The sequence below is a fragment of the Chanos chanos genome, chromosome 13 (assembly GCF_902362185.1).
Source record: "Chanos chanos chromosome 13, fChaCha1.1, whole genome shotgun sequence".
In the NCBI taxonomy this organism is placed as follows: Eukaryota; Metazoa; Chordata; class Actinopteri; order Gonorynchiformes; family Chanidae; genus Chanos; species Chanos chanos.
In genome coordinates this window covers 7,242,811-7,266,369 of record NC_044507.1, presented here as the reverse complement: position 1 = coordinate 7,266,369, position 23,559 = coordinate 7,242,811, and the positions used below count along the sequence as shown (strand labels likewise).

General features: G+C 44.5%; 1 protein-coding gene across 1 annotated transcript in view; it reads left to right on the top strand.

Moving 5' to 3' along the window:
* itpr2 (inositol 1,4,5-trisphosphate receptor, type 2) overlaps positions 1-23,559 on the top strand; it is a 69,578-nt gene that overhangs the window by 12,629 nt on the left and 33,390 nt on the right. The window contains exons 11-37 of the mRNA XM_030790581.1: positions 1,231-1,379; positions 1,888-1,987; positions 2,567-2,727; positions 3,111-3,252; positions 4,528-4,686; positions 5,102-5,274; positions 5,615-5,761; positions 5,974-6,132; positions 6,694-6,945; positions 7,191-7,338; positions 7,557-7,704; positions 8,641-8,834; positions 9,181-9,304; positions 9,580-9,631; positions 10,066-10,231; positions 10,667-10,834; positions 11,035-11,124; positions 11,437-11,562; positions 11,938-12,060; positions 12,511-12,711; positions 13,143-13,394; positions 13,699-13,824; positions 14,364-14,492; positions 15,063-15,183; positions 15,958-16,139; positions 16,414-16,556; positions 17,026-17,134. Coding sequence (XP_030646441.1) covers positions 1,231-1,379; positions 1,888-1,987; positions 2,567-2,727; positions 3,111-3,252; positions 4,528-4,686; positions 5,102-5,274; positions 5,615-5,761; positions 5,974-6,132; positions 6,694-6,945; positions 7,191-7,338; positions 7,557-7,704; positions 8,641-8,834; positions 9,181-9,304; positions 9,580-9,631; positions 10,066-10,231; positions 10,667-10,834; positions 11,035-11,124; positions 11,437-11,562; positions 11,938-12,060; positions 12,511-12,711; positions 13,143-13,394; positions 13,699-13,824; positions 14,364-14,492; positions 15,063-15,183; positions 15,958-16,139; positions 16,414-16,556; positions 17,026-17,134 — 4,044 coding nt within the window. The remainder of the gene's footprint in view (positions 1-1,230; positions 1,380-1,887; positions 1,988-2,566; positions 2,728-3,110; positions 3,253-4,527; positions 4,687-5,101; positions 5,275-5,614; positions 5,762-5,973; positions 6,133-6,693; positions 6,946-7,190; positions 7,339-7,556; positions 7,705-8,640; positions 8,835-9,180; positions 9,305-9,579; positions 9,632-10,065; positions 10,232-10,666; positions 10,835-11,034; positions 11,125-11,436; positions 11,563-11,937; positions 12,061-12,510; positions 12,712-13,142; positions 13,395-13,698; positions 13,825-14,363; positions 14,493-15,062; positions 15,184-15,957; positions 16,140-16,413; positions 16,557-17,025; positions 17,135-23,559) is intronic.

Sequence of the window (23,559 nt, the reverse complement as noted above, 5' to 3'; positions counted from 1 at the left end):
AGACACTGTGTGTTAATGCAGAGGTAGAGCTTGTTAGACTAACTTTGCACACTGCTGCACATTACTGCAACACTCCGTGGTTTCTGACCACCCAACCCCCCCCCCCCACCCCACCCCGCGGTTCACTCCCACCATCACAAGGATTATGTAATCTCTCTCTTTTTCTCTGTTTCCCTCTCGCTCCAAATGTCTGGCACTTTCTATCCATCCACACACACACACACACACACACACGCACGCACGCGCGTACACTCAGCTTCCAACCTCACTTCCCTTGAGATTCATCACTCTCTAGTTCTGCACCTGTCTGCTTTATTTGTGTTCTGACTAGTATTCTGCTCAGCAACTCTGCTCAGTGACATTCACACACACACACACACACACACACACACACACAGAGAGAGGGAGAGAGAGAGAGAGTGAGATGACTCCTTACATAATGTGTGAGTCTGGGGGTGCCTCCTGAGAGCAGGGCTTACGTGCCGTCTGTCTGGCATACTAGAATGAGTCAGAGGAACTGCAGAGAGAGAGAAAGAGAGAGGGAGAGAGAGAGAGAGAGAGAGAGAGAGAGAGAGAGAGAGAGAGAGAGAGAGAGAGAGAGAGAGAGAGGAAGACGGACAGAGAAAGAGAGAGAGGGAGCACGGGGGAGAGAGTGGGACTGATAGAAGAGCAGTAAAAAATGGTTAAGAATAAGTGCAGAGAAAAAAAAGACAGTAACAGCTAGGGAGAAATAGAGAGAGGATGATGAATAGAAAGGCAGAAAATTGTGTAGAGGAGAAAAAGGGACTTGGTATGATTTATAGAGTAACTTGATCTGTAACAGAGCTAAATCTACACCAGACAGTGGCTTAAACTGCCCTGTACGTCCTCTAACTGAGCCCTGACTGTATAAACACAAAACCCGGTGCTTAATGATGTATATAGTTTTACACTTATTTTTACTGCATTGAGTTAATACTACTGCCTTGCATTGTTATGTTCTGAATATCTACATGCCAGAGACATGTATAATACAACACTATATGACACTGTAAACAAGTGACAACACTGGATGTGTCATGAGGTGAAATTCTGAGCACAGGCTGTTTAACACGTGGAGCCCGTCCATTGATAACGCAATAACCTTTTGGTTTACTTTGTGCATGAATAAGCCATTTAGTATATACATACCAACACACAAAATCACGGCTCCCTCTGACCTCCCTTGCTATCCCTCCTCGACGTGTCCAGACGGAAACAGACGGCGTTTACTCGAAGAAGAAGCGTCCGGCGGAGAAAATCACGTACACTTTGGTTTCCGTGCCACATGGCAACGACATTGCCTCTCTGTTTGAGCTGGATGCCACCACCTTACAGAGGGCAGACTGCCTCGTGCCCAGGTGGGTGCCCACTGCCGACAGGCGCCATGGCAGAGCCTCTTCTGAGGTCTCGTTAAGATGGTCTTGACCAATCACAGCACATTGACTTTACCATTTACAAACAGTTTCAGCAATTGTCGCTTCATTATGGAGAGGAGAACCTTTAAGGGTATCAAGCGATTATCAAGGTTTTTAAGTACTGAAAACAAAGAACTGTGGATATCTGAAACAATGTTTTCACTAAATCTAGTTGAAATTTTGCACGCTTTTTGAAAAATTTTTTTTTAATTTAAAATGATAAATGATATTTGCACCAATAATATACAATTTTTTTTTTGATACCAGGTCCAAATCTTCACAACATTAAAGCTAAACAATTTTGCACACATTGAAAACAGAATGAAATGTAAATACCAAACACAGCAATGCTGCTGAAGCCTCAAACAATTTGGAGTCATTTCTGAGCTTAGAAAGCCTTTTTTTAATTTTATTTTATTTTGTGAGTAACAGTGTGGCGTTCTCTTCTCAGAAACTCCTACGTTAGGTTACGGAACCTGTGCACCAACACCTGGGTAACCAGCACTAATATTCCCATCGATGTGGATGAAGAACGACCAGTTATGCTAAAGGTTAGCATTCGCTCGAAACCTCCACCACAACGCACACATAAAACCCCATCTCTTACTCCACCAAGTCAGTTAGATCAGTGCTCATCTGGAAAAAAGGATATAGACCAAAACCCTGTGGGGAAACACAAAGCAAGCTGACTTATAGGTTTATGCCTCTACCATACCACTAATTATTCGACAGATGGTCATGAGTATGAAATACACCTCAGCAGAATAAAGGAGTTATTTAGTTTCAGAGGACGATAATGATGATGATGATGATGATGATGATGATAATGATGTCTGGGGCAAACAGCTGGATTGCAAGGCTTTCTTGTCCGAGAGAGGGTAAAGATCTGATAGAGGAAGGGAGGATACTCTTTGTGGAGACTGAAATGAGCCAGTATAGATTCATTTATAAATGAGCTGCATAAGTGAACTCTCAGGCATGAAAAGTGCAAATACAATTTTACAAAACTTCATTAGGAACATAAAAATCGTGTAGTTATCTCATCTGAAAACCAAAAATGCTTGCCTTAATGACCATGACGAGGGCTTATGGTTTATCTCTCATGGTTTACCATGTCATGTTGCCCACAGATTGGTACCTGCCCCACCAAGGAGGACAAAGAGGCATTTGCCATTGTCTCTGTGCCGCTGTCTGAGGTGCGAGATCTGGACTTTGCCAATGATGCCAATAAAGTGCTAGAGTCGTTCGTGCGGAAACTGGAAAACGCCAACGTGGCTCAGAACGAGAGAAGGTAAACATGACAGCTTCTGGTGCTATGTTGGTACACTTACGATGAGATTATATATTATGTTTGTTTTACATTGATTCTGAGTTCTTATTCGTTCCATTGTGGAACTAAAGATTGACACATTGTAGAGTTACACAGTTTCATGTGATGGCTTCCATATCATATAAGGTTACAGTTAAGATTATACTCAAAGGAAACCTGCAGTTCAGATACTGAGTAAGACCTTGAGCAGATAATGTCTTATTGAACTCAGGTGTGTTAGACAGAGTTTAAACCCATTCTGGAAGAACGATCGATTTCCAAGAGTATGGCCAACTGCCGCTGGGTCAGAGCATTCCTCACTGTCTAACGTTGTACAATACCGTTTGTGATCTCATGTTATACAGGTTCGTGACTAAGCTTCTGGAAGATCTGATCTTCTTCGTGTGTGACGTCCCAAATAATGGTCAAGACGTACTATCTGTGGTCATCTCCAACCCAAACCGCGAGAGGCAGAAACTCATGAGAGAGCAGAACATTCTTGCTCAGGTTAGTGTGGGGGGTGGTGGATAGGGCGCGGCTGGGCGGGATGGGGAGGGGGGGGTGTTTTCTAGTCACTAGCTAGTTGCCAGTTGTACTGAGGGTGGCGTTCGCGGTTTGAATCCAAATTGTACCGTACCTCACTGGACTGTACCGGAGTGTTGTCGGGGGTTTGAGGAAACACCTGTGGCCATTTGACCCTGTGCAGGTGAGTTGGACAGGGCCACTCCCCTCCCACTACTTGTTGCTGATCACTGACAGTCAATGGGTCATTCAGCTGAGAGTATCGTTGCGTGAATAGCACCCTCCTCCGAGCGTTTTACTATGTGTTAATGCTGAAACAAAACTCACAGTGTGAGAGGAGGAGCTGGCAACCTTACTGGGTTTCAGTGGAGTGACTGTTGTGTGGTACGAAAAGTCAGACTTGCCTGTGGTTGGTTTACGATGCTTTTAATACGCGTGTTAATGGGAAACAGTGTGTTTGCACATCTGACCTCGTTTTTTAGTGGTTAGATCAAATGTAAAGAACATATTGTCTGAAAATAAGTTAGAAGGGTTTTGGGCGGGGGGGGGGGGGGGGGGGGGGGGGGGTTGAAGCAAAAAATTTTTGAGGAGAGATTTGCAACATATGATGTGTCATTCAGTATTTCAGATTGGGAGAAAATGGGGACAGAACTTGATTGGATAAGTCTGTATATAGATTTAGGTGTTGGTTAAGCTGCCAACAGAACAGGTTTTATGCCTGGAAACACCAGCATAGATCTGCTACAGCAAGGCACAGCATCGAAGGATTGGCCAGTGCAGATTGTGGAATTGCACTAAATGAGATTTCAGTAATGCACTTTAATGTGTAAAATGTTTGCTGTTGTCTTAGTATTGTCTTACTCCCAGTGTAATTCCCTTTGTTAAAGAGCTCCACTGATGTAAAATCTTTGTGTAGGTGCAAAAATGAAACGTGCATATATGCCTGCCTGTAGATCTGTGGTCTGTAAAATGTTTGCATAGGTGCTAAAATACTGTGCGTGTGTGCGTGTGTGTGCGTGTGTGTGCGTGTGTGTGCGTGTGTGTGCGTGCGTGCGCGTGCGTGCGTGTGCGTGCGTGTGCGTGCGTGTGCGTGCGTGTACGTGTGTGTGTGTGTGTGTGTGCGTGTGTGTGTGCGTGTGTGTGTGCGTGTGTGTGTGCGTGTGTGTGCGTGTGTGTGTGCGTGTGTGTGCGTGTACGTGTGTGCGTGTGTGTGCGTGTGTGTGTGTGTGTGTGTGTGTGTGCGCGCCTGGGATTCTCCAGATCTTTGGTATTCTGAAAGCACCGTTTGCTGAGAGCGAGGATGGACCGATGCTGAAGTTGGAGGATCTGGGTGACCAGCGATACGCTCCCTTCAAATACATGCTCCGTTTGTGCTACAGAGTCTTACGCCACTCTCAGCAGGACTACAGAAAGAACCAGGCACGTCCCCACACTGCTGTAGCTCCTGCAGATCAGACCAGACCACCTTCACCACCCCCCCCCCCCACCCCCCCAGCGCTATATCTAAAAGCATTCTCTAAAAACAGCCTCAACGGAAATGTTTAGGTTTAGTCTTTTTGGAATTATTTCTTAAAAGAATTAACAGAGAACCCATAGATCAGGTCCAGTTCAGCACATACAAACAAAAGTCCTTTTTTTTTTTTTTTTTTTAAATTTAGCTAAAAATGAAGTACACAAATTGCTTTGCTAACTGACTAATGCCCTGATGTCTTATTACATCAGATATTTTTTAAAACAGGTCTTTTGAAGATATGGTGTAATCCTGTTTTATTACTTCAAACAAGCTTTCTCCCTTCTGTTCAGACGTGCTCACTTGACTTCCTCTTCCTTACAGGAGTACATAGCCAAGAAGTTCTCCATTATGCAGTCTCAGATTGGTTACGAGATCCTCGCGGAGGATACGATAACAGCCTTACTCCACAACAACCGGAAGCTGTTAGAAAAACACATCACGGCACGAGAGATTGAGACCTTTGTCAAGCTTCTGCGGCGAAACCGCGAGCCCAGGTCAGAAAGAGAGAGATTCTGTAAATTTGGGACTAATTTCGTGATGGCTGACTGACAGAGCAAGAGAATTCATTTACACTAGAGCTGTCCTCTTGAGAGGAAATGACAATAAAGGCATTTCTGATAAACATTTGTTTCATCACCTCAGCGTTCATTAGGGTTTAAGATGCTGGGGAAATTAGTTGAATTAATTCCTACATGTCATAATAACCCATTCATAATTTTGTATTAGTATGATTTATGAGCTACATTACTCAAAGAATTACCACTGCCAAATATCCTCCTAGTGCAGGTTTGTGTTTGTAACTGTTAATTGTGTGTGTGTGTGTGTGTATCTCAGGTTCCTGGATTACCTATCAGACCTGTGTGTATCTAATAAAACAGCGATCCCTGTGACTCAGGAGCTCATATGCAAATTCATGCTGAACCCTTCCAACGCAGACATTCTCATCCAGACCAAGTACGACTCTCTAGAGGCTTGGAACAAATGACTCTATCTGTGGTTTTAACTTAGATTACATCTTGTTTAGGAAAAACTGACACACATCATTGTGTGGGCGTGTGCATGCTTGTGTTTGTGTGTGTATTTGTGTGTGTCTGTGTGTGTATGCATTTGCAATTTTGTGTGTGTGTGCGTGCGTGTGTGTGTACACGTGTGCGCGAACCCTCCCATAGGCTGATCCCTCACTCTGAGAGTACTCTGGAGTCGTCTCTGATGCAGGACGACACTGATGATGAGGAGGTGTGGCTCTACTGGATTGACAGTAACAAAGAGCCTCATGGCAAATCCATCCGCCACCTGGCCCAGGACGCCAAGGGCAACCACAAAATGGACACTGACATCATCACCTACTACAGGTGCCTTTACAGTCATCCTCAAAATGATCTATTACCAAACACCAGCTGATCTCTCTTTCTCTTGGTTTAAAATGTCAGCACTTTCCAGCCTGCACTGAAAATGTCTTTCTTTTGTTTTTTTCTGGAGTTGGAGGCAGTTCATTTCAAAGATACTTTACATCTAAGAACTCTTAGTGTTGTATTTACACGTGCAGGTGTGCTGTTCTACAGTGTTGCCATAACTGCACCGCTCTGGTGTGTGCCGTTTTGGTTTGATAAAGGGAAACACTCTTAGAATTTATTTAATAATGCAAAGTTTGCTGCGTGTCTCTATGGAGCTTGCTGTTACTTCACAAACTGTAACTTCACAACTGTAACTCATCATTTCTCCCTCTTCCCCCCTTTCTTTCTCTCCCTCTCTCTCTCTCTCTCTGTCTGTCTCTGTCTCTCTCTCTCTCTCTCTCTCTCTCTCTCTGTCTGTCTCTTTCTCTCTCTCTCTCTCTCTGTCTGTCTCTGTCTCTCTCTCTCTCTCTCTCTCTCTCTCTCTCTCTCTCTCTCTGTCTGTCTCTGTCTCTCTCTCAGGTGTCAGTTGAATCTCTTTGCTAAGATGTGTCTGGACAGGCAGTACCTGGCCATAAATCAGATCTCCAGTCAGTTGCCGGTGGACCTAATTCTGCGCTGTATGTTTGATGACTGCCTCCCTTATAACCTCCGCGCCTCCTTCTGCCGTCTCATGCTCCACATGCACGTGGACAGGGACCCCCAAGAAGCCGTGGTGCCCGTGCGCTACGCCCGTCTCTGGACCGAAATCCCCTCCAAGATCTCTGTGCATGAGTGAGTGGAGCTGGGCAGGCAGTCCAACGTGCAAAGGAGACTGTCACTATGATATATAACAAAAAGCTAGTCTACATTCTTTTCCATCACCTTGTATTGCTAGACTTTAGTCACAGCATAAAACTCTTACAGAGTCATAGCCGTATTTTTTTACCCATTTATAGACCACAGTTCTTGTTTTCCTCGGACTTTATCCACTGTTGTGTATGTTGTGAGGAGTCATTTGTCATGGTTACTGCCTGCAGATATGAGTATGAGTTCCGAGACATGTCCAGAGAGGAGATGAAGAGAAAGTTTGCTCCCACCATGGAGTTTGTCGATGAGTATCTCAAAGACGTGGTCAGTCAGCACTTTCCCTTCGGAGACAAAGACAAGAATGAGCTCACATTAGAGGTGGGAACATTTCAAATGACATCGGTGTCTTGTTTTGACGTCCCGTGGAATCGGTATAACAACTTAAAGCAGTTTTAAGTAGAAATAACAAGACATTTGGATATGAGACCCTAAATGTCTAACTGTGGCTTTTTTTGGCCTCTAATTCCATCTTTCTCTTTCTCTCTCTCTCTCTCTCTCTCTCTCTCATTGGTTCTCTCTCTCCCTTCCTGTCCCAGGTGGTGAACTTGGCGAGGAACCTGGTCTACTTTGGCTTTTACAGCTTCAGTGAACTCCTGCGGCTCACGCGCACTTTGCTGGCCATCCTGGACATAGTCCAGCATCCACTCACATACATGGCCAAGCTCAACAAGAGCCCCGAGGCAGGTCAGACACGGCCACGCCTCACACACTGACAGAGCCAGAGTCAGAGTCAGAGTGAGAGAGTCAGAGAGAGAGTGAGAGAGTCAGAGAGAGAGAGAGAGAGTCAGAGAGAGAGCGAGAGAGTCGGAGAGAGAGCGAGAGAGTCGGAGAGAGAGCGAGAGAGTCAGAGAGAGAGCGAGAGAGTCAGAGAGAGCGAGAGAGTGAGAGAGAGAGAGAGAGAGAGAGAGAGACAAAGAGAGAGAGAGTGAGAGTCAGAGAGAGAGAGTCAGAGCGAGAGAGAGAGAGTCAGAGCGAGAGAGAGAGTCAGAAAGAGCCAGAGGGAGAAAGAGAGAGAGAGATTCAGCGAGAGCCAGAGAAAGTCAGACAAGCAGACAGACAAAGAAATGTAGGATGTACGTAAATGCCGTGGTCAGATTCAGAAATGAAACAATGTAATGTAACTCAGAGTAACTTCACATGGAATAGGCAACTTCTTCAAGGCAGTAAAATGTACCCAGTTTGGTGAGGAGCAGGTGCGCGAGACCTTACCCCAGAAATAAAGAGATTGCTTCAAACCGATATTAGTTTTCTTGCTCCATGTCTGCTCTTCAGGCTAGTTCTCTTATGAATCCAGCATATGAAAATAGATGCTATTGTCGGATTCAGCAGCAAAACATCGCTGTCCCCTAAACGCTTGATTTGTCATGTCATTAAGTATCAACTCACAGCCAGCGAAGAATCATTTTCGAAATGTTTATACACCGATAGCCAAAATTGCAGGTGATTAGATATTCGAAGTCTTTTTTTAAATACATTCATCTATCAAACGGTTGAGTCATTAGGCTGATCCGTGAGTCATTCTCACTGATTTCGGTCGTGCTGTGTTGGTGGAATCGCTCCGTTATTTATTTATTTATTTGTTTTTTGTTTTGTTTTTTGTTTGTGTTTGGGTGCCTGTAGGGAATAACGTGTTGCGCACCATCCACGGCGTGGGCGAGATGATGACTCAGATGGTCCTGAGTCGAGGGTCCATTCTGCCTCACAGTCTCCCGGACGCTCAGTCGAGCATGCGCCATGGCAAACCCCTTTGTCTCCCTGACAACGAGGACGTCATGGTGATGGACACCAAGCTGAGAATCATTGAGATTCTGCAGGTGATTTTGACTCACACCTGTCTAAATCCAACACGTCATCTACCATCAGGGAGGCTATTTATGTACCCAGTTAAATTTAGACTCGAAACAGAAGTCAGAATTGACCAATTGGAATAATAGTTCGTAATCTTTTCTCCAATTGGACGATACTGACTTTTGTCTACGAGCTTTATAAAGTTATCCAGCCATTTTCGAAATTTGATTTCGTCTTAGATTGATGTATGACATTATCATAACTTAATATTGTCATTTATCATGTGAGTTCCAGCCCCGACATGTCCAAACATGTCCAAAATTCTAAATGGTAGCTTTAGTAACGACTTTAAAATTTGTCTTTCCGATGCAGTTTATTCTTAGCGTGCGTCTGGATTACCGCATCACATACCTGCTGTCGATTTACAAGAAAGAGTTTGGAGACCAGGGGATCACAGACAGCTCTCTCTCTGTGACGGAGTGTCCTCCTCTGTCTGGTGAGATTAAAATGATACTGCATATTCTCATACTGTATTCATATCAAAACATGATCAGGAGCCCAGTTCAACCAAACTGCCTTTAAACCACGCTCACAGCTGTGAAATTTTTTTACACTTAAACCATTAGCTTAAAAAAAGCCATTACTGGTACAGTGGTTTTTAACCATTATACCGTATTATTTTACCCAAATGTTTGGAAGATTTTTTTTTCCCATTGTAGGAGTGACGTTTTGAGCGTCACGTCATATTTTTTTGAATGTGTGTAGTTTCAGAGCCAGACATTGATGAGATTGCTGCAAAAGCAGAGAGCATGTTTTCGGGAGGGTGAGTAAACCACACGACTTCCCTGGTCTTTTACAAATACCTTTATCATGACCTTTCAATCAGTCTCTTTATCTGAGTGTAGAACTTATCTCTACAGTATTTGCATTCAGTGAGTATGTTCTGACTTTGAGTTAATTATGTGTGTGATCAATAAAGGGGTTGAGGCCTGAAAGTATTGTGTCTGTTTGTGTGTGTGTGTGTGTGTGTGTGTGCGTGTATGTGTGCATATTTGTGTGTGTGTGTGTGCGCGCATGCGTGCGCGTGTGCTTGTGCATGTGTGTGCGTGTGCATGTGCATGTATGTTTGTGTGTGCGTGTGCATACGTGTGCGTGCGTGTGTGCGTTTGCATATGCATGTGTGTGTGTGTGTGTGCATGCCTGCGCGTGTTCGTATGCGTGCTTGTGTTTGCATGCGTACGCGTGTGACCGTAGCAGTAAAGAGAAGAGCGCGGTGGAGCTGGACGACGAGGGAGGCAGGACGTTTCTTCGGGTGCTGATTCACCTGATCATGCAGGACTACCCTCCTCTGGTGTCCGGAGCTCTACAGCTCATCTTCAAACACTTTAGCCAGAGAGCTGAGGTGCTGCAGGCCTTCAAACAGGTCTGTTACTCCCTTACCTCACCACGCAGATATGTGGTATTGTCATCGTTACTTTTCAAGGGTCGGAAGATCCAAGACGTTCATAAAGCCCCAGGGCCTTTATTTGAAAGCAGTTCAAACTTAACAACTCTAACACTTATTCAAACGGTTGGGCAAAGATTTGTAAAACGACTAAACTTAAGGATGTCAGTTACTGCCAAATATACAGCAAGACAGTCATATTCCATGACCCGCGACACTGCAAATTATACCTGATTTTTTTTCCCCGCTGTGGATTCATCTCATCTATATTGATCAAGCTCGTCTTGACTTATATCCAACTTTTGACGTTTATCTTTGTTTTCATGTAGATGAAACTTTGACGGTCCGTCTCCAGAGTATGATACAAGACAGTTCTGATTATGATGCTGATGCTCTTGTTATGTGTCCTTGTAGGTCCAGTTGCTTGTGTCTGAACAGGATGTGGAGAACTATAAACAGATAAAAGCTGACCTGGACCAGTTGCGTCTGACTGTGGAGAAGTCAGAACTGTGGGTGGAAAAGAGCGGTGGCTACGGCAACGAAGACATGACTGAGAACCAGGCTAAGGAACAGAACATCGAGGTATGCCCCCTACTGGCAGGGCTGGCAGATTGAATACAATTAAAGCTATTACCATTGTTAAACCTTAGAGTAGGGTTAAATATTCAAATTCTGAATACTAAAGTAGAGTTACAGCTGTAGGTGGCAGTTAGGAATAACCGCTTTGCATAGCAAATCATATAGCATTAAAACTCCATGTATACTCGTCTTTTGATTGACAGGAGGCTGGTATCCTGAGCCCAGTGCAAGATGGGAACATAAAACCACAAATTGACAGCAACAAAGCTAACAACTACAACATTGTCAAAGAGGTGAGCACAGCCATAAACACATCCATAAGCACAGCCATAAGCACAGCCATAAGCACAGCCATAAACACAGCCATAAGCACAGCCATAAACACAGCCATAAACACAGCCATAAGCACAGCCATAAGCACAGCCTATCCCACCAAGTCCTCCTACTCTTTCTCCATTCACTCCCCCTAAAGCCACTCCTTAATCCCATGTCTATACTGTACCCCATTAAAGCTATCTGAAGTCAGAGAACTGCTGGTTTGAGCGCTTAGTTATGGGTAGCGTTTCCATGGTGAGATACTGATGGTGTTTTGTCTTGGTCCATAGATTTTACAGAGGCTCAGTAAGCTGTGCTATCCGGCGAAGAAGAGTCGTGTTCAGCAGCAGAGACTCCTGAAGAACATGGGTGCCCACACTGTGGTTCTGGACCTACTGCAGATACCATATGAGAAAGTGAGTGGGCCGCGTGATTTGGGTCTCGCTTGTTACTGACAATTTTTTTTGGGGGGGGGGGGGGGGGGGGGTGCGGTTTTCCCATCAATTTATAAGAAAGTATTGTCTTAGTATAGATTTGGCAGGTTGGAAAAGACAGATTGCATAGACAGACCAAAAAAAGAAAGGGCAGATGAAGGCAGGTTGCAAAGACAGGCAAACAAAAAAAAGACAGATGATTGAGAAATGAAAAGATTCTTACTTTAGAATCGAGTAAAACAAGCGCTTGAGCAGAAAGCGCATGACGCATGCGTCAGACAGAAATAAAACGGGAGACACAGTACGCCAGGATGATTCACTTTTCTCTCTTTTTTTTTTTTTTTTCCCCTCTTTCAGGGTGATGAGAAAATGGCCGAGATCATGACCCTAGCACACACTTTCCTGCAGAACTTCTGTCGTGACAACCCGCAGAACCAAACACTGCTGCACAAACACCTTAACCTCTTCCTCACACCTGGGGTGAGTAGGAGAAAAGGAGAAAAAAACCTCAGAAACTTAAGCGGAGAATTTACTGAAATTACAGGTTGGGAGAGTTCTCACTGGGGCGGAGCTGAACTCAGCTCAACTCAACTCAGCTGTGCAAACTTAGCTAACTGTTCCAAAGTCAGCTGTCGTAAATCAACAGTGTTGTTCACAGTTCTGATCTTGGTCCTGATACACTTCATTAAACACAAGCACAAACAGAAATGCTGTTAATACTCCTAATTCCTTATAAAACACTACCGTGTAAAAAAAAAAAAATAAGTAAAATGACTAAGTTCATGTCCTGCATTACAGTTCATGTCCTGCATTACACAGAAACAAAGCTAAAGCGATCAGTTCATTTGGGTGGGTGATTTTTTTTTTTTTTTTTAATAACATAAAGCTATTAAACATGTCTGTTTATTTATGTTGTCACTCGCTGTTTAGCTCCTGGAGGCGAAAACCATGCGGTACATCTTCCGGAATAACTACCATCTGTGTAACGAGATCAGTGACCGGGTAGTGCATCACTTTGTTCACTGTATCGAGACCCACGGCAGACACGTCCAGTACCTCCGCTTCCTGCAGACCATCGTCAAGGCTGACGGCAAATACGTGAAAAAATGCCAGGACAAAGTCATGACAGAGGTAAGAGAACGAGCCCTGGTCCTCTACGCTGCTGGAGATACTGCTTCAGATTGAGTATGAACGAATTATTTAATATCAGCTAAGGACTATTCCTGATAGTCAAATTGGGAACTGATGTTGATTTTTATGACTTGTTATAACGTGCATATTCGAGCAATGCTATTTTATTCCAGTAATGCTCCGATGTCTTTATGTTTGTATTGCATGGACTGTTTTAGAGGGGCATGAAGGATGTTGTTTTGTTTGACGATGACATAGACATAGATTTAGAACGCGTTCTTCATTAGACTGTCCGCATGCTGTTTCGATGTCTTGTACCTGTAACTCTGCAGTCCAAGCACTGAGCAGGTTGATTCTGCAGCTGCTTGACTGAGTGTGTGTTTGTGTGTGTGTGTGTGTGTGTGTGTGTGTGTGTGTTTGTGCTCCTGTAGCTGGTGAATGCAGGAGAGGACGTCCTGGTGTTCTACAACGACCGAGCTTCCTTCCCCGTCCTGCTCCAGATGATGTGTTCTGAGCGGGAGAGGAGCGATGAGGCGGGAGATCTGGCCTATCACAACACGCTGGTGGAGCTGCTGGCCGCCTGCACCGAGGGCAAAAATGTCTACACCGAGCTTAAATGCAACTCTCTGCTCCCCCTCGACGACATCGTCAAGGTGGTAACCCATGACGACTGCATCCCCGAGGTAAGACGCTCTGACGGGTACGCGCGCGCGGACACGGAAGGCGTTTTCTCGACGTAATCGAACGTTTTGAAAGCTTGGAAAAGTACCTGACAATCGTCTGTTTTACTCTTTACCCTGACTGGCACATTGCTGTCAGTAATGATGATCTTGAGCGAGTACACCAGTGACATGATTCTGAGTTTATTACTCTGAAATTACTGTTAATTAATTAACTTAATTGATCAGGAAAGCGTGTTTTCTGTTTGCCTTTTTGTTTTTGTTATTTATAAAAAAAAAGATAACTAAATTTCAATCTGTCTCACAGGTGAAGATAGCTTACGTGAATTTTGTGAATCACTGCTATGTGGACACAGAGGTTGAGATGAAAGAGATTTATACCAGTCACCACATCTGGAAGCTCTTTGAGAACTTTCTTATCGACATGTCCAGGGTAAGGGCGCTCTTCTTTTTCCACTACACTCACTGGTCCGGCCCTTCCCTGACCCTTGTACCCTCCCCCTAACACATTTCAGAGGACTGGATTGGTTGTAACAGCGCAGCAATAACTCCTCTGCCCTCTGGCTGGTTTGACACCATGTCAGTCATGTTGATGAAAACTGTCCACTCACAGCAAGAGAAACTGAACACAGTCTAACAAGTTAATCCTATTTCCCATTTAGACTTAATATAATACTTTCCTCATTGTAATGAAGACATCAAAGTAATTTTTCTGCTATGTTATTTCATAAATCATACTTTTTTATTTTTACATTTTTATCCAGTAAGAATATCTGGGCATAACTAAGTGCTCATGACTAAAAATATTTATAAGTGATTAAAGACAAAACATCAGAGGAGCTGACAAACAGCCAGAACAGTAATAAAGTCATGAAGGGCTATGTCCAAACAGCTGAATTTCCCTTTGAAGTCCTCGTACTTTAAACACAAGCAGTGACATGCAGACACTATGCACATGTGCCCACATTTCAGGTGTGCAACACCACCACAGACAGGAAACACGCAGACACCATGCTGGAGAGATACGTCACAGAGACAGTTATGGCCATCGTTAAGGGATTCTTTGGCTCCCAATTCTCTGTCAACAACTCCAACCTGCAGGTGGGGAGCACACACACATACACACACACTCACTCTCTCTCTCTCTCTCTCACACACACACACACTCTCACACACACTCTCACACACACTCTCACACACACTCTCACACACACACACTCACACTCACACACACACACACACACTGCTCTCATGCTGAGCCCTCTATGCGCGAAGGTCTACTCGTCTTCCGCCTCAGTGCTGTGTGTTTTTCTCCATCACTCTCCTCCCTTCTCCCGACTTCTTTTATATCTTTTCCTTCATCTCTCCATCTCTCCTTTTCCTCTCCTCTAAATCTGACTTTCATTTTTAAAGTGTAAAATTGTGTTTTCTCTGTTTATATTTTACAAAATGTGTATCGTGCTAATAGTCATGGTAAAAATAATTGCATGATAAAGCTTTCAGACGTATTTAACCATTATAAAATACATACAGCCTTCTTTTTGTTTCATTTTGCATTGTGTCATCCCTGTTTTAACATCCGTTTCTCTCCGTCTCCTCTCTTCCTCCTCCTCCTCCTCCTCCTCCTCCTCCTCCTCCTCTTCTCCTCTGTGTGCGTGCCTCCTCTGACAGACCCATCAGCCCATCTTTATCCAGCTGCTGCAGTCTGCCTTCAGGGTGTACAACTGTACCTGGATTAATCCTCTTCAGAAAGCCAACATCGAGAGCTGCATCAAGACCCTGGCTGACGTGGGTGCGTTCACGCACTTAACACGGTGCCACTCACTCAGTGAGCCCGTGTACATTTGTTCACTGTTCAGCTTGCTCTACATCCTACTCACATGTACAGGTTTTCTTTTCTCCACTAACGATAAGGGGATAATTACACAGAGAAATAAAATACTTCTTAACTCAAATTATTAGTAGAAAGTCCATTTAGATTGATAATTAGCCTAACTATTAACTAACAAAAAAAATATATTATCCCCAAGTGGATTTTGATTGACCCCTAAATTTTGAGGTGTTTTTTTATTTACTGTCCCTTTCTCCAGAGAGCAGTGAAGACTAATAATAAACAATGCCAGTACAGTACTCCTGGCCTGTTCGCTCTTTCAGACTAGTTTCGTTTTGGACTTGAACTGAACGTGTAGCCCAGAGTGTAAATGTCAGACAGTCAGGCCACACCCTCAGCCTCGCGTCCTGCCCTCGGCTTGTTATTCAGACCTGTGTTGCATGCTGGGTCCGCTCGGTGAAATCACCAAGCAGTAATTTCCCAGTAAGCTTTGCTCCGCATTTCATCATCTTGATTGACGTCTCATTAAGAAGTTGGCACTTGTCGTGACAACCAGATGGTCAGGTTTCTGAAATGCATGTTTAAGTTTTCACCCTAAGTTTACCATTTGGCATTGGCACATTGTTAAAAAAAATAAATAGATAAACCGAAATCTCATTCCGTGTTAACGGGATACTAATCAGAGTCCCATCCTGGTCCATCTGTACTGATTTTTCCGCACTTTTCCCCTCCCAGCTAAGAATCGAGCCATAGCTATCCCTGTGGATCTGGACAGTCAGGTAAACACACTGTCTATGAAGACACACACCACCATGGTGCAGCGAGCTGCCAAAGACTGGAGACTGTCTGCACGCGCCAGGCCCCGCAAAGAACCTTTAGGGGCCCCAGACTACAAGAGCATAATTGAGAAACTGCAGGTGAAGCCAACTCCTCCCACACGCTGGATTATATATACAATAGCCTGTTTGCTATACCATGGATATGTTGTGGCTTTATAATAAGCCAGTAATGAGCTTAATAAACCCTCACATTTCTCTCTCATGACTGAAATTGGCTACGAGCTGATTCATTCTTACCGTCTCCTGAAGCACTATACACAGATATGTACATCAGTGTATACTGAGGTGAAGTGTCTGTACTGGCTGAAGTGTGTCGGTAATGTCAAACGTTAGCGTAACGGCGTGTGTTCAGGGTGTTGTGGCGTGTCTGGAGGAGCAGTTCAGTCCGCGGGTCCAGGCGGAGTTCTCCGTGCTGGTGGATGTGTTGCACAGCCCCGAACTCTTGTTTCCTGAGCCGGCACGTCTGCGCTGCGAGACTGGAGCCTTCATGTCCAAGTAAGAACAGCTCACGCTCCGACCTGCGACTCCTTCACTCAGGACACGTCTCGGAGGTTTCCTCCGCTCCAGATATCATCGCTAATCGAACGTCTGGAAATGAGCGGAAAAGCAAACGGTCACGCGTTTCATTGAGGAGCTGAAATTCTTGTCTATGTTTACATATGACCGATATTTGTGGTGAACGTTCAAACACCTGTTGAGGTTTCCAAGTAAAAGTTATTCCAGTGAGTCCGATAAGGATGGCACTGAACATGAAGATGGGCTTGATTTAAACATTTGTTAAACTTATATTACATATACATAATGCACACAATACATATTTTCCCTGATATCTGTATAAGCAATAACTTATCTGTCCTGATATTATATAGGATAATATGCTCTGCCTTTATCTTTTCCATGAGGTGTCAGGTTTATTCTTTATTTAATTAGCCATGTACTCAATTTGATCCTGTTTGTTTTCCAGACTAATCAAACACACTAAGAAGCTGATGGACAAAGAGGAGAAGCTTTGTATTAAGATCTTGCAGACGCTGAGAGAGATGCTGGATAAGATTGAGGGGTTTGACGAGTCTGTGAGTATCTGCCCCTCTTTCTCGACAGCAAACACTGGGAATTCCCTCCATTGTAGGGCTCATCATGAGAAGGTTATAAGACCCATCTTATGATAAATCAAAAAAAAAAAAAAATTTATTACCTCTGCGTTATGATAATTGATAAGGATGATAATTGGCTTGTGTTTGGTTGGGTTTTTTTGGTTTGAATGTCAAAAACGTTTTATGTTGAAGGACGTTTGCAGTTGTGGTATGTAAGCGACATGTTATCTCAGAAAAACTGGGGAGAAAGACTGTTTAATTTACATTTTAGCATTTTTGCACAGTATGTCAGTAATCACATAGTCATTATGTAAGTGCTTGAATCTTTCTTTCTATAAATACACTCATACATAGATTTCTTATTTTATGTACCCCTCTCTGAGGGTTTATAGTAAACAAGTCATGGTTAATTGCTTTGACTTAAGGTGTACGTTTGTGTGGTGAAGGTTTTGTGTGGGGCCCAGTTAAACCATTAGACAATGCAATCGCAGATGACTCACTCAACTAGGAGCACCTGCAGCCTCTCTGATGTTAGAACACACGAAGCGTGCTGTTGCCATGCCAACAGCATCCACCAGTGGGCGCCAAAGTAGAGGCGGGAACTTCGGCAACTCCTCTGAACTCGGTGACCTCGGTTTGCAGTCTGGGAGGAAAAGTGAAGACGGAGGCAAAGTGTGCTTGATTTTATTTATTTATTTTGCCCCGTCCGCTCCAGCTCTTAAACGAACCTAGCCGCTAAAAAAGTCAGCCGCGACCGCTCTGCAGCCGACACGTTTCGATGCTGCGACCAGACAGTAAATCAGTATTCAGCAAAGTGCTCTCCTAGACGCCGTTACATAAGCGTGAGGCACACGAGGACACGCTCGCAGTGTGAAAGAAGGAGGGGATTGTTGAGGGGACGCAAAACATCGAACAAACAGATCAATACTGCAGTGAGCTGAGTTCACTCTGGCTACACTCCACAGAACTGGCCAGGGAGACAGGAACATGAGAAAACGGGGATGGAGGGAGAGGGTTAAGAGGGGGAATAAGAAATTAATGAGGGTTGTGTCACTGTCTCGGAAGTTAGGACACAAGTTTTTGACAAGACAAACACTCCTGAGGTTCTTCAACTAACACCTGCAATGTAACTGTAGTGACCAGATGATGCTAACATGAATTATTAATATGGGTTGATTAACTATTGCTCCTGTCCATCATTTTAATTTGTCTAAAAGGCTGGTATATTATTATTTATTTATTATTATTACTTGAGAAAAACCACATGCATTAAAGCATATACAGATGTGTCTGTTAGGTTGTGCGTCTGTGTGTGTGTGTGTGTGTGTGTGTGTGTGTGTGTGTGTGTGTGTGTGTGTGTGTGTGTATGTTGTGCGTCTCTGTGTGTGTGTGTGTGTGTGTGTGTGTGTGTCTGTTGTGTGTGTGTATATATGTTGTGTGTCTGTGTGTGTGTGTGTCTGTGTACATTGTTTGTGTGTGTGTCCGTGCAGGTGTGCGTTTTAGCACAGTTAATTGGCTGCTGTTTGCTGTGTCCCGGCTGCCCTGTGAGTGGTGCTACAGTCTCAGGCAGGCGGGAAAAGTACACAGGCAGTGCAGGCTGACAGCTCCCCGGGGACAGAGCGTGTGGGAGAGAGAGAGAGAGAGAGAGGGAGAGGGAGAGGGAGAGGGAGCATGTGAGGTGCCATGTGAGAGAGGGAAAAAAAGCATGGGGCTGCTGCAGGGTGAGGGATTGGAGAGGAGTTATGTCTGCCGAGTCCATGAGGAGACGGAGTGGGGAGTGTGCTTACGTAACCCAGCCGCAGTGTCTGAGCCCATCTCACGTGGCTCATCACGTTCTGCTGTTCTCTCTCTCTGTCTCTCTCTCTCTCTCTCTCTGTCTCTCTCTCTCTCTCTCTTTCTTTTTTTGTGCAGTCTCTTTCGCAATCTCTAATTTCTCTCTGTCTGACAAGGTCCATCTGTTTTTTTAACCTCATGCACTTTACTTACTGTTCTCTCTCAACCTTTCTGTCACCAGAATTGTCTTGCTCTCTCTCTCTCTCTCTCTCTCTCTCTCTCTCTCTCTCTCTCTCTCTTTCTCTCTCTCTCTGTCTCTCCCCCCTCTCTTTTCCTGCCTCCCTCCTCTGTGCCCCGACGCTGTGACTTCCATGACATTATTCGGTTGCCGAGCAGCAGGTCATGACTCATGAGCTGATATAAATGGCCAGGGGAGTTTTATTTGCCCTTTATGTGTGTGTGTGTGTGTGTGTTTGTGTGTGTGTTTGTGTGTGCGTTTGTGTGCGCGTTTGTGTGCATTTGTGTGTCTGTGTCTGTGCGTCCGCGTGTGTGCATACGCAGGTGCATATGTTTGTGTGTTTGGTGTGTGTGTGTGCGTGTGTGTGTGAGTGCGTATAGGCTCAGTACTCACACATGTGCGTCTGTTTTTGTTTGTGTATGCTAATTTCAGAATGTTGATATTTAAGTCAAAATCTGGGTGTGTTTACTATCAAGCTTACAAGTCACGAGGGACAGGCTTGGTCAGTGGAGTTTAAGGACAACGCCGCACTGATGATAAGCAGTAGCATCAGATCCTCTCATTCAAGATAAAAAGTGACTGTAGGAGATTTTGAAGTAAAATGTAATCATGGCTTTACAAAAATATTTCATAACCACAGAAACACTGGAGAAAAGTGTACAAATGTACAAAAGAACAGTACGTAAGTACATGAGGAAATACACTGTCACCCTCTGTGCTTTGAGAATGTAGATATTGAACTGCTGAGACAGCTGTATCGTAATACAGACTGTGCGTGGGGGAAGGGTTTAAGGTCGCGACCCCAGGACAGGAGTTCATCTTTGCTGTTCATTCTGAGTTCAGGGTACAGGCAGGTCAGCCCAGGATTCATACAGGGTGTGAGTGTGTGTTCCTGGGAAAGGTTAATGTGTGCAGTTGATGGATTATAAAGCTCCAAAACACAGCAGAATGTAGATTAGTGTGTGTGTGTGTGTGTGTGTGTGTGTGTGTGTGTGTGTGTGTATGTGTGTGTGTGTGTGTGTGTGTATGTGCTTGAAAGAGAGAGAGAGAGACTTTAGGGGTATAAAAAGTAAATGTTATATAGTAGGTGCGGTGACATGTTTGACAAGTGCTGTGTGACTTTGTGTACCTCTGAAAAATGTTCTGAAGAGTCACAGAGGTGCTCTAAAGCCAAAAAGACAGGAACAGTTTTTCTCTTTTTCGGCCAAAATGAGCTTGCTTCACAGCCAAAATGATATGAATGTTTTTTTTTTTCTCTTTTTCAGCCGAAATAGGCTGACTTCACAGACAAAATGATATGAACGGTTTTTTGGCTGAAATGGGCTTACTTCACAGACAAAATGATATGAACGGTTTTTTGGCTGAAATGGGCTTACTTCACAGACAAAATGAGATGAACAGTTTCTCTCTTTTTCAGCCAAAATGGGCTGACTTCACAGACAAAATACAAGAGCAGAGTAATGAAGTTGAAATGCTGTTTGTTTACATCTATGTCTGCAGTGGTTGGGCACACATTCCGATAGTTTTTATATCTGTGTGTGGAATGGAATAGCGCACTCTAATGTTTTTTATATCTGTGTTTGCAGTCTCGTAGTGCACCCTGACATGATTTATATATTTATGCATATAGTCACAGAGCCCAGGTTAAGCTGTATTAATATCTGTGATTACTGGGCTGGGTGGTGATTGGCATCATGTGCACAGCTCATAGATTAAATGATAGGTTGTGCCCCAGATTTGAACTAGTTCCCATTAACTTGTGTGTCTGCATGTGTGTACATGTCTGTGCGAGTGTGCGTGTGTGTGTGAACAGGCCTCCCCTGTTTGTTTGTTGACAAAAGGAAGAAAAATCTTGTTACATAACACACCCTTTCTTTCTTTCTGTCTCGCTCTCTCTCTCTCTCTCTCTCTCTCTCTCTCTCTCTTCGGACAAGTTTCACAACAGTACCCTCAGGCAAAGAAGCTTTGCGGATTACCAACCTCACACTGCTAAGCTCTCACACACATGCAGACATGCACACACATGCTGATGCGCACGCACATGCACACGTAGAAGTGGACATTCACAACCCCACACACACACTTCAGCCCTTATCACATGGGGCATGGGGCTCTGGCACATGGACCCTGTGACATATACACACACACACACACAGACACACACACATGCCCTCTAAGTCTCAACATAATAGACAAACTTGTCAGGTTTCCCTGACGAGCAGCGTAGAATGCGGCACTAATCCAGCCCACACACACACACTCACCGCACACACACGCGTGCACGCCTGCGCGCGCACACACACACACACACAGAGTACTTGATTATTCAGTGCTCTCAGATGAGCAGTAGACATACACTCACACTCACACTCACACGCACACACACACACACACACACACACACACTTCCCCCAGACTATTCAAAGCGCTCAGACTAGCTCTAGACTCTAATCCTGCCAAGGTCTCCTGCTTTCACACAGTTGCTGGATCCATATACATCATTATACAATCAGCTCAGGCTACAAATGGATGTAAAAAAAGTCAGACTTTATCACCCTGTCTGTGCAGCTGCACTTGTTCCATTCAAAACTGATACAAAACATTAAGGGCTGTTGATATTTTAGATGGTATTTATTTCCTGCATTTTCAGACTCTCCAGCTAATATGATATCCCCTTTATTCCATGTATGTGCGTGTGTGTGTGTGCGTGTGTGTGTGCGTGTGTGTGTGTGTGTGTGTGTGTAGGTGGATGATCTAATATGGATTGGTGTAATGAGCAGTGTGCATGCTGACGGCCCGAGTTTTCCTCTCAACCCACACACACACACACACACACTCATGCACATGGCTAATCAGGTGTCTACAGCTGGATGTGTGTATGTATATGGTTGCCATGGAGACAGGCAGGCAGGCAGGCAGGCCCATCTGTGTTTCCCCTCCACAGGGTTTAGACAGAGAGAGACAGCAGTGCTCGGAAAGGGCTTTTGTCAGGGTGACCGTGGCAGGCCGAGGCGAAAGGCCAGGTTAACGGCCAGCTACAAGTGAGTTTATGTCAGATCCGTACGAGGGGTGCGATCCAAACACGGTGAAGATCAGGCCTGCCAACGGATGCCACGGCGACCGGTCAGACCCGGGGGGGGGGGGGGGGGGGGGGGGGGGGGTGTTACTGCTCCTTGTGGCTGCAAATGTAATTACACCTTCAGATTACTCCCAGTTACCCAAAATACTAACACCTTTTGATGTGCTGCGTCCGTGACCTTTGTTTTACTTCTCCCGCCTTGATTTCAAATGTTTCCCTGTTGGTGTAGAGTTAAAGCCTTACACACACACACCCCCCCCCCCCCCCCACCCCTTTAATGCCGATTGGGTCAATACGTTGTTACAGGTGTGAGTCTAGGACAGAGCTGGAGATATCTGAGGTTATTCCCCTTCAGACAAACAGCTGGTGTGGTGGACTTCACAATGAAGAGTGCAATGACATGTGTCACTCTAAAATCAACATTATGTCCCATTCAACGCTAATCCTTAAAAAGCTGCTGCTAACCCTTGCTAAGTTATACAGGAACTGAGGTTGGTTTTTTTTTTGGAAACCTTACTCAGTTTAGGATTGTGAGCCTCCTTTAAAATGTGAAAGAAAACATTATTGGTCATTATCTCTCTTTCTCAGAGTTATTTTTTTTTTTAATGTTTTTATCTGTGGAGCCAGGCAGTGTTTGTTTGAATGTATCATTAGTCTCACGAGAGCCGCATTATGTCATTAGTGTTTGCTAATGTGGTTTTACTCAGCAAATGGAAATTTAATGTGTTCTTTATGATCCATGACATATTGTTTCCCCATAAACAAAAAATGTAGTCATCTGTTTTAGTGCTTTTACACGTATATTCCGTGTTTCTGGTCCCTTGTGCGTTTCATGTACGTGCGTGCGTGCGAGTGTGTGTGTGTGTGTGGATACACCATCAGGCTACACTGATGCTTTTGACTTCTGCCTCTCCTAACAGTGTACAGTGCATCTCACAAACATGCTCTGTGCCGTTAACGACATTAGCAGATCACATGGCCTGTTTCCAAAGTGAACTCCCCTCGCCCGCGGGTCAGCTGTCTTGAAAATGCTTGTTTATGTGATGTACCAATGCTTGTTTGTTTTGGACCTGCCTGAAAATCAGCAATCTCCACCAATTGCTCTCACATGCGATGCTAATTTGTTTTGCTCCTGGTGGCGCTGTTTACGAGGGCAGACGTTTCTAAACGGTGCTGCTTCAGGGGTCCAGGGTATCGGGCCTTAGCCAATCAGATTGCAGTCAGGCCACCCAGGAGGGGCGGCTGCTTTCGGGAAACTGAAGCGAGAGAGACGCCCCCCTCTTCTCTCCTCATCTCCTTCAGCATGTGAGAGAA